At 40.0% G+C, this 19,577-nt stretch overlaps 1 protein-coding gene across 7 annotated transcripts in view; it reads right to left on the bottom strand.

Moving 5' to 3' along the window:
• Positions 1–19,577, bottom strand: part of LOC143020376 (zinc finger protein ubi-d4 B-like) — a 92,827-nt gene that overhangs the window by 64,813 nt on the left and 8,437 nt on the right. For all 7 annotated transcript variants that reach the window (XM_076176763.1, XM_076176761.1, XM_076176764.1 and 4 more), the window contains exons 2-4: positions 19,347–19,456; positions 18,813–18,949; positions 10,846–10,968 (exon numbers count right to left, since the gene is read on the bottom strand). In XM_076176763.1, coding sequence (XP_076032878.1) covers positions 10,846–10,968; positions 18,813–18,949; positions 19,347–19,456 — 370 coding nt within the window. The remainder of the gene's footprint in view (positions 1–10,845; positions 10,969–18,812; positions 18,950–19,346; positions 19,457–19,577) is intronic.

The following is a 19,577-nucleotide window of genomic DNA, read 5'->3' as shown; positions in this document are numbered from 1 at the left end:
GGTTCTTAGCTCAAAGCTTGCTTACAGCCAAATTTCATAATTTCATTACATCACTGTCATGAGTGATTTATTCCCCAATATATATATATATATATATACATATATATATATATATATAAATATATATATATATATATACATATATATATATATATATACATATATATATACTGTATAATATATATATATATATATACATACACACACACACACACATTTTAACAACCACAACGCACTTTAATTCTAAGCCATCAACATCAGGAGACCAATGGAGGCCACATGCAGAAATTGAAATATGGTACTGCCGAGGACTCGAACTCAGCAATCACATGACAAGTGCTGTAGTAACTATCCAACTACGCAGTAACGCATTTCAATTTCTGCATGTGGCCTCCATTGGCCTCCCGACGTTGATGGCTTAGAATTAAAGTGTGTTGTGGTTGTTAAAATGTATCTCTAATCACTGGGACCCATTCAGTGTTGTACACATATATATATATATATATATATATATATATATTTCTTTTCATTAAATCACAAACAAATTAGGCTGAAGTTTCCATGACATGGTCCACAAGTGATACTTAGTGCACTTGCACATTTCATTTATGATCTTTATTTTGTATTGAAGTAAACTAACAACTATTTTTCTACTCGACATGCTTTTCATCTGATTCTTATGCCATATATAAAAAATAAATAAATAAAATAAATAAATTCTACCACAGTTCAAAAATCAAGTAAAAAAAATTATATTCACTGCCAACCAACTGTTAAAACAATAGGAAGTCCTTCGATCAAAAAACAGTAACATAAACATATCAAGGGGCCAGTGATGGTCCTACATGATATATGACAGTTGTCGAGAAGTCTATCAAAATAAACACCACGCGAAGATGAAGCCTTTATTATTACAGTGTCTCACTTGTTACAGCTTTATGAAGTTTGTAGTCATGGTACACACATCTAAGAATAAATAGGAAGATCTAGGGCAGTGGTTCCCAAACTAGGAGGCGCGCCCCCTAGGGAGGCGTGGGGAGGATACAAAAGGGGGCATGAAGTCATCTGCTCAAAAATATTTGTTTAATTAGAATAATAAAATCATTCAAAGAACAAATATCTGCATTTACATACATGCAAAGTATAATTATAGCAGTCACTCCAACTCATTTTCTATTAAGTTAGTTCTCCTTACACATTTTGGAAACGTCACTGATACCAACCCCAACTTCCTAATGTTCAAACTTTTTTTTGCTCCCTTTGAACCAAATGTTTCGTCTTTAGTTACTTACAAAAATGTCTCTGGTATGTACTATTATTTGTTTGAGTGCCTTTCATTATTAAAATTTAATACAAACAGAAATCTGTTTTTCTGAACAATGCTAAGAAATAAATGCAAGAATCATTTCACATGAACAAAGAGGGAGTGGGGGCATGTGGGTCTACTGGAAGCAAAAAGGGGGCGTCAGGTAAGATAGTTTGGGAACCACTGATCTAGGGAAACAGGAGAAGGTCATTGGAGCATAGAAAAGGTAAGGGGGAGAGGGAGCAATTGTCTGTGTGCAGGCCATTTGTTCACTGCCAATGAACAAACGTGAAAGGAAGAAGAAATATGGCATGGGGGCTCCTCCTTAACCTTTCTTATGCTCTAATGACCTCCCCCATTTCAATGGATCTTCCTATTTATTCTCAGATATGTGTACCACAACTAAGTACTTGATAAAGGTTAACAAGTGAAATGTCGTACTGATAAAGGTTCCATTTTCATATGATGTTTATTTTGGTAGACAGTTATCTCCTTGTCCATTTTGAAGACCCAGATTGGGACAAAATTTTTAATCAACTTCAATCGTCAGCATACCAGGAAAGGACTGACAATTGGCAACTGCTCCCCTTCTACTCTGTGATAGAGAAACAATCTATCAAAAGAAACACTACATGTGAATGGGGCCTTTATTGTTACATCGTTTCACTTTTTACACCTTTATAGAGTACTTGATAAAGCTCTAACAAGTGAAACATCATCACAATAAAGGTCCCATCCTCACGTAATGTTTCTTTTGATGGATTCATCAGCAACTGCCAAATGCATACAAAGAAACAGTACCACACTAATATAACAGTCCAAAGTGTCTTCCCTGAGATGTCTATGGGAAGGCCTGAGGATATTGCCAGCCATTGCAAGGCTGCTGGTTTTGGGTCAGCAAAACCCAAGGAGGCAACAATCACAAATGACTACCAAAAGGAGTGGCTGAGTCAAAACACGTGCCCACACCATGTACAAATAAAGTCAATTGAACAGCACATCCCATCTCAGAACTTCAATGATGAAGGGGTCCCTGTCACTTACCAAACTGTTTGGATCAATGGCTATGCAGAAAGGCATAGCTATTTCACAGAAGATTCTCTCACTCTCATCCAATAGGGATGTTTCAATGTCAAGTCTATTATGAACAAGGGCATCAAAGGAATTGAGGCTTCCTACAAATATGAGCACATGAAAATCACTGGTGCTATATAAGCTGTGAGTAGGCTTCACTGACATGCAAGAAGAAGTCAAGGTGATTACAGAGCATGGCTAGGAATTCTCCCATCATGACTTAGATGAACTCATCAGGCCTGCCAGTGAGGCCATTGACAACCATGACGACAGCTCATCAAAATCAATCTTGATGAAGGAGCTTGCTGTCATGAATGTGAAGACCTAGGACCTATAAGACCATGTTCTTGAAAAGGATCTGAACATGAATCATGCTCTGTGGCCTATTTGAATTCTGGATGAGACCTTCACACTACCATATGTACAAGTTTGAAAAAAAAAAAAAAATCACAGATTCAGATAAAGAGCAAGCCTTGTGCCTCCACAGTGGGTATCTTGTATACCTACTGTACCTAAAAGTTCCCCTAGAATCTAGACACTATCTCTCATCTCCCTTCCTCCCTCCAAACCCCACTGATTTTATACAATCATATAAACATTGTATAACAATAATTTTAACACCTTCAAGCACTGTACTGTAAACAATTTACTCTTAACACACATATAAACCTTTAGAATAATATATATGTATTATATATGTGATGATGTACATATATAAACCAATAGGCCTTTCCCCCCTCGTACAGGGGGGGGGGGGGATGATGGTGTCCAAACATACACCTGCCCTATATTCATCCCACACCCATCAAAAACCCTATTCATTGCCACAATTAGTACCCTGTGATGTACGTAAACTATTCATATAATTTACAAAAAATTCCTAACTAATTTAAACACTGTGTACACAGCTGCAATTCATTTTATGTGAACGAAATCATTAATAAAATTAATCAAAACAATATTAAAACCCGAGAGAATTCTCAATCTGCTTGCTAAACCGGAGTTAAGAGAGAACTGGAGTGAGTCCTTTGTGGGGCAGTGGGCAAAGGCTCTGTCCTAAATGCAGGATGCTTAGGTTGGATCCTAGGAAACACGAGGTAACTGTTCAAATTGTACTTTCAAGACTTCCCATCCCCTCTCTGCAATGGCGGACATCAAGAGGTGTAGTATACAGTGCTGTTACCTAATCAACATGATTGAACTTATTAAATTGGTCTTAAAACTCCACTCATTGTATAGTGCCTGTATAGTTCCACTGTATAGTGCTTGAATAGTTCCACTTTACAAGGGAAAGGGGGGGAAATGTGAACATAGTAGTTTCAGAGGGATCGGTTTGCTGAATGTTTTGTTTTGAATGTTTGCTGAATGTTTTGCTGAATGTTTTGGACCTTTAAGGATTTGGAAAAGGCTTATGACAGGGTAGACAGGAAAGCACGGTGGGAGGTTTTACAGATATATGAGGTAGAGGGAAAGCTGTTAAGAGCAGTCAAGAGTTTTTATGATAGTAGAGCCTGTGTTAGAATTAGAAATGGATAGAGCGAGTGGTCTGAGGTAAAGGTGGGACTTCACCAGGGATGTATCATGTTGCCTTGGCTGTTCAACATATACATGGATGGGGTGGTGCAGGAGGCAAATGTAAGGGTAATGGACCAGGGATTGGAGATGGTTAAAGAAAATGGAGAAAAATGGGAGATAAGCCAGTTGTTGTTTGCTGATGACACTGTACTTGTAGCATGATCAGAGGATTTTGTTTGCTGATGACAGTGAGCTTGTAGCATGATCAGAGGATTTTGTCTGCTGATGACACTGTGCTTGTAGCAGGATCAGAGGATTAAGGAAGTTAGTGATGGAGTTTGGGAAGGTGTGTGAGAGGAGAGAGTTGATGGCAAATGTGGGTAAAAGTTAGGTGATGAGATGCACAAGGGACAAGGATGGCTGCAATTTGGAAGTGAGTATTAAAGGAGAGAATGGAGGAAGTGGATAGCTTTAACCACTTCAATACGGGACTTAAATCTCGCGGGCAGCAGCCAATGCCAGCCGTATGACGTAATGAAATAATATTCGCATCATAAAATATAGTCGCCGCTTATATCGATCGTTCTCTCTTTCACCCGCGAATTTTGAAAACCACAGAGAATGGGATTCAGGGCGCATTTGGGAGAATGTAAAAACACAGGGGCGACTACAATAAATATAATCAAGACGCCGATATGGCAGCGTCGCGAATCCACTTGCTCCTCATGACGCCTACGTGTGCGGCACCGTATGGAAGGGGTTAAATACTTGGGAGCACATGTGGCAGGAAAGGGAGGAGTAGAGGTGGAGATAGATTGTTGATTGAGAAAAGCAAGTAAATGCCTTGGGGGATTAAAAAGTATAAAGAGATATGGACATTTGGGAATGGATGCTATGAGATTGTTTATAAGGGGGTTTGTGCCAATAGCACTGTATGGAGCAGACACACACAACATAAAAGAGGAGTTTAAATGTGTGAGATAATATATCTGAGAAGTATGGTGGGGATTACTAAGCTAGATAGAGTGAGAAACAAGGGGATGAGGAGGAGAGTGGGGGGGTGGAAATGGAGGTGGGAGATAGGACTGATAAAAGAGTATTGGGATGGTATGGACACATGGAAAGAATGAGTGAAGATTAGTGAAAGAAGTGTGGATGGCAGAGGTGGATGGAGTGAACAGGAGGGGGCGACCAAGGATGTAATGGATTGATGGGGTAAAAGGGCTGTTGAGAAAGAAGGTAATGTCTGTTGAAGAAGGAAGGGAGAACTCAGAAGATAGGTGTGAGTAGAGAATGGTTGTGTATGGATGATACTGTGATGCATGGAAGGGAGTGGGTGGGGAATAGGGGGGTTAGAGAGTAGTTATGATTAATTGATATTTTGACACAGCCTGAAGGGATTTCTCCCCACCTTCTCTTTTTCTGCATGATTAAATGAAGTGGCCTTGCTGTGGATGTGCTAAGTCTTGCTGCACTGCTTCTGACTCAGGGCAATGGGTGAGATGCAGGGATGACTCATTATCCAGGAGGAGCCGAGAAAATAGGGAGAGCGGGAGGGGTGGTAAATGGGAGTGGAGTGGGTGGGGATGAAATGGGAGGGAGAGGAATTATGCCTTTTGACTTCGGCTATCTCCCTTATAAGGGGTGAAAAACCTTTGGTTTATGTATGGAAGACTCCATTCACAACCACAGCCATTCCAGTATGCTTAACATTTTGAATGCACCTCACACCAACCATATGACCAGTTGGTGAAGTAGAAGCTATATTGCCTTCTTAGGAATAGCCCAGTTGTCCTGCACTAGGCTTTTGAGGATGAACGCCCATTTCTATCAGTTTTTCAAAACTTCACTCTAATGTGTACTTGAATGGCAATATGCGGATGGCTATGCTCCAAATAAATGCGATATATCTAGTGTGAATACATTCATAATACACATCCATGTATGCCAGTAAATGAGTGGGAAGTTCTACTACATTATTTTCTCTCCTAGGTGTAAAGGTACACAATCATATGTGCCTTATATTTTTCATTTGATTAAAACTTTAAATGGTATATCAGACTGAAATTTTTTTGATAATTATATCTGTTTCCTGTAGCTTCTCTGACTGGAAACCCACAGCCCCACATTGGCTGGCAATGGTCCTCAAACCCTCTCACAGATCACTTTGGGAAGAAATGTCAGACTATGTATGCTGTATTAGTTTAAGACTATGTCTATTTTACCAGTATATTGCAGTAGCAAGACACTGGGCACTGCTGTGGAATCACGGGCTCACTGAATTGATGGACCTGATTATTATCAAAGGGGATAGGGATGATCGTTAATCCACGAAGTAAAGACTGAGTAGTGAATGGGTGTTGAATGGATGAACAGCAGGTGTATGCTTTCACTAAGACCACCTTCCTTATATGGGGGAAATGACCTTTTGGTATGTATAAATGTATAGCAGTAGTGGGAGGGAAGCAGTTGCAGGCTGTCAGCTTTCTTTGTATGCAAAGGTGGAGAATAAATGAAGTTACTGCAGAGAGAAATTGAATCCAGTTCAGATCAAGTGCCAACCCTTATACCTCATTGACATGGGGATATTTTAGTAGCTGATAGTGCTAACTGCAAGTTAACTTACCTGGCAAGTAAGTATTGACACTAGGGTAGTTTGGAGATAAGTTGACTAACTTTCCATTGACATTGGGAAAGTATAGAGGTAGTTTACAAGTTACTACCACTAGCAGCGACTAAACTAGCCCTGTGCTAATGAGGTGTTTGGGTCTGTACCTCCTGAAATAGGGGAGGGTGTTGACGGGTCCTGAAGACCAGTTGCATGGAGATGACTCTCTCTAATGCTCATCTTGCAAAACCAACATTTGCCAAATACCTATCATTAGTCCCATTGAATACCCTGGTTGGTGCAATAATTACATTATTTTTACACACAATATGGTCAACGAAAAGCTTTGACAATTTTCTGGGAAAGGAAGTGTGGTCTTGTCATTTGGCCTTGTGAAAAAGTAATAACAAAATCAAATAAATTAACAAAATAACATACAATAAATCAGTAAAACAAATAAAACAACATAATAAAAGAATACATAAAAAAGTAATCTAGGTAATTCTATAACAACAGAATTTACTCAAAATGCCTTTTAGATCTATCAATAATCTAAGCTTGAAAAGCACATGCAACTAAATGATTAGTGAATATGTAAATATTCAAGCAAGGTCAACTTAATATACTCACCCTTGGTATCATCATGTCATTATTTTATCAATACTTACCACATTCACAAAACACGTTAAAATTGCATAAATGCATTCATATACCTTGTGAGCAAGCTTAATGGAAGACTTTGCCTCAGTTATGTTCCATATACATACATACCGAAGTGTCTTACCTATTTTAGGAGGGACAATGCCAAGTCAAAGCATACACACACCCAACACCCATCCAAACCACACTAACACACTTTTCTTTAGGTCACCATTCAGCACTAGGACAATACCAGCACAGAACATGTCTGGCTACAGAAACAAACTGCCCCAAATGCACCACACAGGGGCCACCGAACACCTCATCTTATGGTCTCACCTGAGCTATACCCAGCCAACAACAAAGTATTTCTTCTGAGTGACTTATGGACCATTTTAAGGACTTGTCATCTAATCAGTCAGTCGATTCATTTTCCCAGGTGTCTCTTGGAAGACAACAACAGTTTCCAGGTAATAAACATACATACATACATATACCAAGGCTTTTTCCCCCTTCCAAGGGAGGTAGCCAAAAAGGGAAAGGCATAAAAACACTCCCACCCATTTCATCCCCAAATACACTCCACACCCCTCCCACCCTTCCTCTCATCTGAGCACCTCCTGGATGACGGGTCATCCCTGCACCCCGCCCACCGCCCTGGGTCAGAAGCAGTGTCGCAAGACACAGTACATCCACAGCAAGGCCGCTTCATTTAATCGGCGACCCCCCCTCTCCGTCCCCCTTTGCATATAAGGAGAGGACGGGGAGAAATCCCTTCGGGCTGCGTCAAAATTTACTCACACATACTACCCCACCCCACCCCCCGCCCATTTCTCCTCATGCAGTCACAACATCATCCATATACAACCATTCTCCACTCACCTCTGTCTTCCGTCCTCTCCCTTCCTTCCTCAACAGACATTCCCCTCTTCCCCAAAGCCCCCTTCACCCCATCCATCCACCTCATCCTAGGACGTCCCCTCATGTTCACTCCCTCCATGAGGGGACGTCCTAGGATGAGGTGGATGGATGGGGTGAAGGGGGCTTTGGGGAAGAGGGGAATGTCTGTTGAGGAAGGAAGGGAGAGGACGGAAGACAGAGGTGAGTGGAGAATGGTTGTATATGGATGATGTTGTGACTGCATGAGGAGAAATGGGCGGGGGGGTGGGGGGTGGGGTAGTATGTGTGAGTAAATTTTGACGCAGCCCGAAGGGATTTCTCCCCGTCCTCTCCTTATATGCAAAGGGGGACGGAGAGGGGGGGTCGCCGATTAAATGAAGCGGCCTTGCTGTGGATGTACTGTGTCTTGCGACACTGCTTCTGACCCAGGGCGGTGGGCGGGGTGCAGGGATGACCCGTCATCCAGGAGGTGCTCAGATGAGAGGAAGGGTGGGAGGGGTGTGGAGTGTATTTGGGGATGAAATGGGTGGGAGTGTTTTTATGCCTTTCCCTTTTTGGCTACCTCCCTTGGAAGGGGGAAAAAGCCTTGGTATATGTATGTATGTATGTTTATTACCTGGAAACTGTTGTTGTCTTCCAAGAGACACCTGGGAAAATGAATCGACTGACTGATTAGATGACAAGTCCTGTGTAATCACACTCAAATTCTTCTCCTGTCTAGTTATCTTGCTCTTACTGTCCCCACTTAAATACTTTCATCTGGGTCTCTCTTCACATTTACCATTTGTAGGGCATGGCATAACTTGTATTATACAGAATCTGTATTTTTCCTTGATTCATACATAAATCTGGAGACCCATATATGTATATACCTTACAAGCAATCAAGGCAGTACACAACTCCAAGTTTGACTGCTCAGACCAAATCAATGTATTTCATAAGTTCATGATTTCAGGTTCATCTTCCTGAACTAATTCTAGTAAACTGTTTACTTTTTCTTTTTCCTCATTCATTTTTGTGGTTCTATTTGGGTTATATTTCTCTTCCATTCCTAATATAATTATACATTTATTTATATCTGCTAAGTCCCTTACTATATTCTCCTTCTGTCTCATCACTTTGATAACTGAGTCTTCAGTTTGTTCTTTCATTTGCTGTTTAATTATGTCAGTAAATGCAACTCTACTGTTTTCTTGGATCTTTTCCCAACCCTGTGCTTCCTTTGCTATGGCCTCTTTATTGTCTTTATTATTCCTCTTTTCTTCCTCATTCTCCTCTTTTATTTCTTTTAACTGCCTTTTTAAATCTTCTATTTCTTTAGTTAAATTTTTGTTCACCTTCTCAAGTTCTTCCAGTTTTTCAACTCTTTGCGCAATCTTTGCTACGTTACTGAACCTCTTCTCCCAATGTTCGGTCATTTGTTCAAGATTTTCCTCTAGTCTTGCCAATCGGGCGAGGTTGGTATCCTCCCCCCCTCATTAAATCCCTGGAAATTATTTTCTTTACCTTCCATTGTGCTGATCTTATCTATATTTATAATCTTTATGCTTTTACTGATATTTTTTATTTCCCCAGTGTCGTCAGCTGATCTTTTGTTTACATTTTTTCTGCTGTCAGGGGGAGCCCGTTCGTCTCCCTCCTCATTTTCTTCCATTTCCCTCAGTAATCCCTCCCCTTCTCCCCTTTCATTACCTTTTTACTACACCACGAGATTTCCCCTTCCCTACAAATACAATACGTTTTTTTCCGGAGTTCCAATCCACGCCGTGAATCCGACGAAAGTGTGTGTGTGTGTGTGTGAGTGAATGGAGAATGACTGTAAATGGACATAGAAGGCCTACAGGGATATCCTTGTCTGCTTCATCAATTTTTTAGTGGATGTGAAGAGGAGCACTGTAAAATGAGAGAGTGGGAGTAAACCACCTTCACTTGTTAGGCCCTGTTATGGAGGAGCTGTGCCCTGCTGCACAGCTTATGACTTGACTGGTGTGGCAGGGTGTAGAGATGATGTTCAATCCACCAGATACAAAGATAGGATAAGAAATGAAAGCATTTTGGATAGGTGTGACATGGGTGTATGCTTTGACTTGGCCACCCCCTAACAAGGGGGAAAAGGCCTTTTGGTATCTACGAACACAATAACCTTTACTACATCACCCCTCCTCATTAACATGCAATATAAAGCCCCTGTCACACATACACAACTTAAGTGAGTTCGTCTGTGTTGAAACAACCTGGGTTACAATCTTTTATTTTTCGAACCTGTGAACGTCATATTACCTTTGCGTCATATATTGAGAAGCTGAATGACAAAATAGGAGAATATCAGATACAGTGTTGAATTGTCCTTTGGAAAGTCTAGAATACTGTAAGCAAAGTCATCTTCCTGCTTTTCAAATTCACAACATTTGAGAAAAATCTTGAATGTGTGATAGAGGCTAAAAGAACAATAACTTCCTACAATAACTTTTCCTCAAGAAACAGGCCATTATTAATTAAATCTATGATGACTCAAGAGTTTTCTAAAATGAAATGTAGATTTTTTGCTACAAACGAGTAGCAATTTTAATAAGTTCGGAATATCATTAAAAAAGTGAAAAAATTCAGTTTTCATTCATGTAACCATCCTTGTTAAGAACTATTAGTGCAATTTCTAGACACACATAGCTGCTAGGAACATTTACAATATGGGCATGCATTTAACAGACCAATAATACTAGAAAAAAATATATATATATATATATATATATATATATATATACTATACACCTAAACGTTAAATAAAATGTGATTAAAATCTCACCGGTTTTTCTTCTTTTTTAGGTTTTTCTGGGGGAGGAGGAGGTGGCGGCTCTTCCACAACAACTACCGCTGCTGGGTTCTCCACTGTTGTTATGGTGTGCTCATCTGGGTCTGTCTTAGCTGCCTGTTGGGATAAAGGAAAGAATATATTATCAATTTGACACCAACAATGTCAAACACATAATAAGTATAGCAATCACTATGACAGGAAAGAAAAGAAAAGAAGAAGAAAATATATATATATATATATATATATGTATATATATATATATATATATATATATATATATATATATATATATATATATATATATATACTGTATATATATATAAAAACTCATGGTACTGCATACATATGGAGAAAAAATAAAATAAAATAAATAAATAAGAAATAAACAAATACATACATACATACATATACCAAGGCTTTCCCCCATACAAGAGAGGTAGCCAAAAAGAAAAAGGCATAAAATCCAATCCCACCCATTCCATTCCTAAATACACTCCATTCCCCTCTACCCTCCCTCTTATCTTGGCACCTCCTGGATGATGGGTCATCCCTGCATCTTGTCCACTGCCCTGGGTCAGAGGCAGTGTCGCAAGACACAGCACATCCACAGCAAGGCCGCTTCATTAAATCGGCAACCCTTCTCCTCTGTCCTCTCATGCAGAAAAGGAGAAGACGGGGAGAAATCCCTTCGGGCTGCTTCAAATTTTTCTCACACATATTCGTACTACCTCACCCCCCATCCCCATTCCACCTCATGCATCACAACATCATCCATATACAACCATTCTCCATTCTGTCCCCTCCCGTCCTTCCTCAACAGACATTCCCCTCTTCCCTAAAGTCCCTTTAACCCCATCTATCCATTATGTTCACTCCCTCCACATCTGCCTTCCATACCTCTTTTACTAGTCCAAACCATCCCAATACTCTTTCATCCACCCTACCTCCCAACTCCCTTACCACCCCTGTCCTCCTCCTCACCTCCTCATTTCTCACTCTGTCCAGCCTAGTAACCCCTATCATACTTCTCAGACACCTCATCTCAAACACATTAAAACTCCTTCTCTTCCTCTCTTATGGTCCATGTTTCTGCCCCATACAGTGCTGTTGGCACAATCACTCCTTCATACAGTCTCCTCTTAGCATCCATTCCCAAATGTCTATTACTCATTACACTTTTTAATCCTCCAAGGCATTTACTCACTTCTCTCAATCTACATTCTACCTCCACCTCCAATCTACCCTTTCTTGCCACATTCACACCCAAGTATCTAAAACTATCCACTTCCTCCAGTTGCTCTCCCTTAATGCTCACTTCCAGTCTACTGCCACTTTCACCCCTTATACATCTTATCACCTTACTTTTACCCACATTTATCTTCAGCTTTCTTCTATCACACACTCTCCCAAACTCTGTCACCAACTTCCTCAATCCCTCCTCTGATCCTGCTACAAGCGCAATGTAGTCCGCAAACAACAGCTGGCTCACCTCCCACTTTTCTCCATTTTCTTTAACCATCTCCAATCCCTGACCCACCACCCTTGCATTTACCTCTCACACCACCCCATCCATGTCTAAGTTGAACAGCCAGGGCGACATAACACATCCCTGACGAAGTCCCACCTTTACCTCAAACCACTCACCCTCTCCATTTCTAATCCTGACACATGCTCTACTACTCTCATAAAAACTCTTGACAGCTCCTAGAAGCTTTCCTCCTATCCCGTATATAAATATCCTGTAAATAAATAAAATAAATACATTATTGCCTCTTAGTGGAAAACCTGTAGCCCCATTGTGGCTGGGAACAGTCCTCAGAACCTCTAAGAGATTGCTCTGGAAAGAAACTTTGAACTGTTGTCTGTACGGCATCATTGTGGGACTGTTTCTATGTCACCAGCTCAAACTGGTATAGAAATGTGTGACTGCTGGTTGTCAGTTCTCCATGTAAGAAAAGTGTAAGAAATACAATTGAAGTTAATAAAGAGAGTACTTCTTACTTTTTTTCAAACTTGGAGAGCAGACAACCAGCAAATGCTCTCCTCTCCCCAAAACGGTGACCCAGTAACATGGAAACTATTCCACGTTGATACAACATAGACAGCAATTCAAAGTTTTTTCTTAGATAGATCTGTGGGAGGTTCTGAGGACAGTTGCCACCCATTGCAGGGCTGCAAATTTCAACTTAGTGAAACTAGAGGCCAATGATTGATTGATTCACACATTCAAACCAAAGCGCTAACATATGTGGATGAGCAGATAACAATTACAAAGTGTAGAAACTGCAAAATACCTGTTAAAAAACATTTAAACTCAGACAAACTAAAACAATAGTTTAACCTCTTCAATATAAGTTGAATACTTGTGCACACATTAGGCTGCCTGATGCACGATGATGCATCACAATACGTGTATTATAAAGTTACAGCTATTATACTCATTCTTTTTCACCCTTAATATTGATAACATCTGGGAATGGATGCTAAGAGGAGGTTATATGAAGGAGTGCTTGTGACGACAGCACTGTGCGGGGCAGAAACATAGAACATAAGAGAGAAAGAGAGGAGTTTGAATCTGTTTGAGATGAAATGTCCGAGAAGTATGATAGGGGTTACTAGGCTAGATAGAGTGAGAAATGAGGTGAGGAGAACAGGGGTGGAAAGGGAGTTGGGAGATAGGGTTGATGAAAGAATGCAGTCAACTCATAATTAACACGAGTTTAACTAATGTGTTTTTGATTTAACACGAGTTTATTTTTAAGGAAATTTGTTAAACAACAAACAATTTTGATTTAACATGATTTGAATTTGGCGGTAAGAACACTGAGAAGGCCTCTGCATGGTCAGTCTCCCACGCTCTGGTTTTGATCTCAGTCTGAAGCTAGCCCACACTGTGAGTGAAAGTGTCTGTGTACAAGTTACAGAGAAATGAATAATTTAGTTAGAGATTGTAAACTCTCGTTTTCTGTTCTACACCAAAACAAAAAAGAAAACGGTGTCACCAACCCACAATTAATGGTAAACTAATTTTTAAATGTATGGACCGTGATTATAAGTCATAAAAGCTTGAAAAATTGTTACAGAGAAATGAATAATTTAGTTTGAGATTGTAAACTCTCGTTTTCTGTTCTACACCCACAATTAATGGTAAACTAATTTTTAAATGTATGGACCATGATTATAACAGGGCTGTGGAGTCAGAGTCAGAGTCGGAAGCAACTACGGTGTCACTGGAGTCGGAGTTGGTAAAAATATACCCACTCCGACTCCAGTTAAATTTACATTTTATAAGGCCTTCGTTTGGTCTGTAGAGTTATGCAGTGCACACTCCTTATAAGTAGATTATATAAAAAAATAACTTTATAAAATGTAATAAATCTCAGTCTTATCTTTGTGGCCATTCCACTAAACCCCCAAAACGTCCTTGTGCAACGCTGGCTTTCAAATTTATACATAGACCGATAAACATCCAAAGTATTACTTGAATAAATCAAACACCTCCATTTTACACCTTCTGTTGACACACAGTCACGGGAGCTGTAATATTCCTGTCAAGTTCTATATGCATCGTTTCCATCACTCCATCAGTTTGGTAGTTTCTCCCACTGCTGTGTTGCCAAAAAGTAGGATAATTATGATTTCAACTGTAGACTAATGCAATAATACTATCTCTTCACTCCTTTCCCCTTCTTTTTCCCCTCTACACTTTTTAACATTGAATTATTGAAATAAGGATATTTAAAATTGAAAAAAAAAGTTTCACGTTTCAAACATGTTCAGCTGTATCTTGTTTTGTACTCGTATCGATAAGATCGGTTCCAGAACCAGAGTAAGGTCCATCGCAATAATCGCATAGCAGTACCAGTATGTAGTTAAACCTAGAGGTACTTGTGTCAGTAATTTCAGTACATTAAGACAAAAGAAAGTATGAAAACATATTAAGTATAATGATACCCAAAAAGTATGTGTGATACATATACCTTTCAGTATCATACATTTTCAGCTGTAACACTTGACCTTGTACCGTACTCGTATCAATAAGGTTTATTTTCTCTATATTTACTGTTTCCTTTCAAGAAATTTGCCTAAACTTCTTTTATAAAGTATTTTCATTTTTTTATTTTGTATTTGCAAAACTATGTAAAAAAAATCTTACATTATATATTTACAAAGGTTATATTTCAACTTTTGTTATATACAGTATTTTTGTTTTTTAAATGTACTTATCACTTATTTGCAAAGATATATATTATGCCAAATGTCTTACATTACAGAATCTTTTTTTTTAATGAATTTTCTTCAATATCCTTTCAAAAATTTTGTCTCGACTTCAGTTATAAAGTATTAATGAAGAGGTCAAACATAGGAAAGCTACACTATAACATATATATCTATTCTTTGATATAAACCAGTTATAATGATAAAAGTCTACTCAAGAATGGAGCATATGTGTGTTGCATAGGCTTTATAAAATATGTAGGCCATAATCAGTTAATTACATGAAGAGGAGTCGGAGTCGGAGTTGGAGTCGGTGGTGCCAAAAATAGAGGAGTCGGAGTCGGAGTCGGAGGTTTTGTGTTCCAACTCCCCAGCCCTGGATTATAAGTCACAGAAGCTTGAAAAATTGTTACAGAGAAATGAATGATTTTGTTCTACACCAAAACAAAAAAGAAAATGGTGTCACCAACCCACAATTATTGGTAAACTAATTTTTAAATGTATGGACCGTGATTTTAAGTCACAATAGCTTGAAAAATTGTTATAGAGAAATGAATAATTCAGTTAGAGATTGTAAACTCTCCTTTTCTGTTCTATGAGTACCCCGGAGTCGGAGGACGAGGTGAGGTGGAGAGTGGCTGGTGACGAGTGCGCACATAGAATAAATAACTGTGTACTACAAATAAATATAAAGAAATGTGTGTTTTTGTTGTTTCTGTAACTTACAAAGGTATTAACCCCTTCCATACGGTGCCGCACACGTAGGCGTCATGGGGAGCGAGTGTATTCTCGAGGCTGCCATATCAGCGTCTTGATTATATTTATTGTAGTCGCCCCTCCATAATGACATTCTTTCTAATTCTTTTGTAAACGCATTTTCTATGGTTATCAAAATTCACGGGTGAAGAGAGAACGATCGATATAAGCGGTGACTATATTTTATGATGAGAGTATTATTACGACACATCGTACGGCTGGCATTGGTTGCTGCCACCGAGATCTAAGTCCATGACGCCTACGTGTGCGGCACCGTATGGAAGGGGTTAACAATGTTTGTTCAAGTTCTGAGTAACAAAATCCCAAAATAGACAAGACTTTCCCAGTGTCCAGAAACCTAACCCCCCCACTATTACCATTATTTCCTATGGGAAAAATATGTTTAACTAACATGATTTTGATTAACACAATGTCTCCAGGAACGTAACCCTTGCATTAATTAAGAGTTGATTGCATCAGGATGGTTTGGACACATGGAAAGAACGAGTGAAGAAAGATTAGTAAAAGAGGTGTGGAAGGCAGAGGTGGAAGGAGTGAATATGAAGGGCATCCTAGGATGAGATGGATGGATGGGGTGAAAGGGGCATTACAAAAGAGAGGAATGTCTGTTGAGGAAGGACGGAAGAGGACAGAAGATAGGGGTGAATGGAGAAGGGTTGCGCATGGATGATGCTATGATGCATGAGGGGGAGTGGGTGGGGGATGGGGGGGTGAGGAAGTATTTATGAGAAATAATTTGATGCAGTCTGAAAGGAATTCTCCCTTCTCCTTTTCTGCGTGAGGGGACAGAGAGGGGGTGTCGCCAAATTAATGAAGCGGCCTTGCTGTGGATGTGCAGTGTCTTGTGACACTGCTTCTGACCCAGGGCAGTGGAAAGGATGCAGGGATGACCAGTCATCCAGGCAGTGCCAAGATGAAAGGGAGGGAGGAGGGTGGAGGGAAGTGGAACATGTAGGGGATGGAATGGGTGGGACTGCTTTCTATGCCTTTTCCTTTTTGGCTACCCCCCCATGTAAGGAGGAAAAAAAAAAAAACAAAAAAAAACACGCCTATGGTATTTGTATGTATGTATGTAATGTTGATACATACATACATATACCAAGGCTTTTTCCCCTTACAAGGGAGGTAGCCAAAAAAGAAAAGGCATAAAATCATTCCCACCCATTCCATCCCTGAATATACTCCACACCCCTCCACCCTCCCTCTTATCTTAGCACCTCCTGGATGATGGGTCATCCCTGCATCTTGTCCACTGCCCTGGGTCAGAAGCAGTGTCGCCAGACACAGCACATCCACAGCAAGGACGCTTCATTAAAGACCTCCCCTATCCGTCCCCCCATGCATAAAAGGAGAAGACGGGGAGAAATCCCTTCGGGCTGCATCAAATTTTGCTCACACATACTACCTCACCCTCCACCTCATGCATCACAACATCATCCATATACAACCATTCTCCATTCACCCGACTTCTGTCCTCTCCCGTCCTTCCTCAACAGACATTTTCCTCTTTCCCAAAGCCCCCTTCACCCCATCCATCCACCTCATCCTAGGACGTCCCCTCATGTTCACTCCCTCCACATCTGCCTTCCATACCTCTTTTACTAGTCTTTCTTCACTCATTCTTTCCATGTGTCCAAACCATCCTAACACTCTTTCATCAACCCTATCTCCCAACTCCCTCTCCACCCCCGTTCTTCTCCTCACCTCCTCATTTCTCACTCTATCTAGCCTAGTAACCCCCATCATACTTCTCAGACACCTCAACTCAAACACATTCAAACTCCTTCTCTCTTCCTCTCTTATGTTCCATGTTTCTGCCCCATACAGTGCTGTTGGCACAATCACTCCTTCATACAGTCTCCTCTTAGCATCCATTCCCAAATGTCTATTCCTCATTACACTCTTTAATCCACCAAGGCATTTGCTCGCTTCTCTCAATCTACATTCTACCTCCACCTTTTCCTGCCACATTTGCACCCAAGTATCTAAAACTATCCACTTCCTCCAGTCACTCTCCCTTAATGCTCACTTCCAGTCTACTGCCACTTTCACCCCTTGTACATCTCATCACCTTACTTTTACCCACATTTATCTCAAGCTTTCTTCTATCACATACTCTCCCAAACTCTGTCACCAACGTAATGTTGATAACCATAGAAAATGCAACCAAGCCCATTCACAGAATATGGGGGGTCACTCAGCTACAACTACAAAATAAATAAAATCAGCACACCAACATCCTCATATAACCTGTGCCTTATGATGCCAATGTTGGTGTCATTGCATTATAAGGGGTAAAACCAAATAGAATGGAGGAATCCCCTCAAAAATCAGCAGTTACCAGTTTCCTACTCTTTATGTATGATTCGGTTTAACGTTGCAAACTTCCCCCTCTGCCATTAGGAGGCTAGGATGGTGCCCCTTAAGGAGGGCTTTATAGCATGGAATTCAATTAACCATGCCCTTGGTTCAACTCTCTGGTGGCAGGGTTCACATTGCTGTCACATTGCAACACTATTCCACTCGGCTGGTGAGTATATGAAAAATCAAAAATACAACTTATAAGTACGATGCTTGCTGGCTGAGCTAGTTGGAGCATTGCTATTTGTGGCAGAAGTTGAGGTGATGGCAGTTTGAACCTTGCAGCTAGTGAGTTGGACCCAGAACATGGTTCATTAAATTCCATGTTACAAAGTCTTTTGTACGGGGCACTGTTCTAGACTCCTGATAGGGGGATTTTTTGTGATATTAAACTGAATCAATCATTACAACTTATAAGATTCTGAGCCTAGCATGAAGATAAGATCAGGAGGCCACACCTCCAGGCTGAGGTGATGTGTTTCATATGTATTTGGGTATGACAGCATGAGTGTCACTAAGAAGTCCTCCTTTTTGGCTCACGAGAAAATGACACTTAAATACTGTATTCATGACATTAATTCACTGAATACAAGGCATCTTACCTGCATAAAGGAAGCTAGGTATGATCTATAAGGAGCTTTCCATCTTCGTGCTGGGTATGTGTAGACCTGACCCTGGAGGATCCCTGGCATACGTTGCTTGTCACTCACAAATAAGTGACAGTGACGCTGAGCAACACCTATAGAATAAGCATATCAATATTACTCTATATGATCAAGCACACTTCAATCTCTAATGAATATATATATATATATCAAGAAGCCATTTCTCTGTTGAAAGATGGTCAGTCAAATCAAAGCACACGCACACCCTAAACACATCCAAATTCCATTTGTTGTCCCTCCTTTCTTAGAACCTTCTGGATATATAAGATCATCCCTGTCTCCTGCACCCAAAGCTGGTGTACTCCAATTGTTTTGTTATATGGTAACCACACATAAATACTAACAAGCAAAACTTAGTAAAAAGTAAAAATTTCAGCTTACATTGTAAAATCAGGCTCTGCCTGAAAACATATTCCCATACTTTATAATTCAATAAAGCCATATTTCAATAATCATAGTTTAGGATCTCACCTGTTTGGCCATCTATGTAAGGTTGGCGTGTGATTCTGTCTTTCCTGATTCTGACATTGAACTTAGCTGAACTTTCCATGAGTTCTTTGTACCCTGTATCATTTACAAAGCTGAAAAGAAAAATATATATTTCTAATAATAACACTATCTATTTACAACAACTGCTACCATATCCATACACATAATATTCATAGATGAAATACATGAACATACTGTAGGGAAGAGGCCAAA

Source organism: Oratosquilla oratoria, chromosome 39 (genome assembly GCF_046742065.1).
Source record: "Oratosquilla oratoria isolate Oo_2021 chromosome 39, ASM4674206v1, whole genome shotgun sequence".
Classification (NCBI taxonomy): Eukaryota; Metazoa; Arthropoda; class Malacostraca; order Stomatopoda; family Squillidae; genus Oratosquilla; species Oratosquilla oratoria.
The sequence above is the reverse complement of the archived record's forward strand: the minus strand, read 5'-3'. Positions and strand labels throughout refer to the sequence as shown.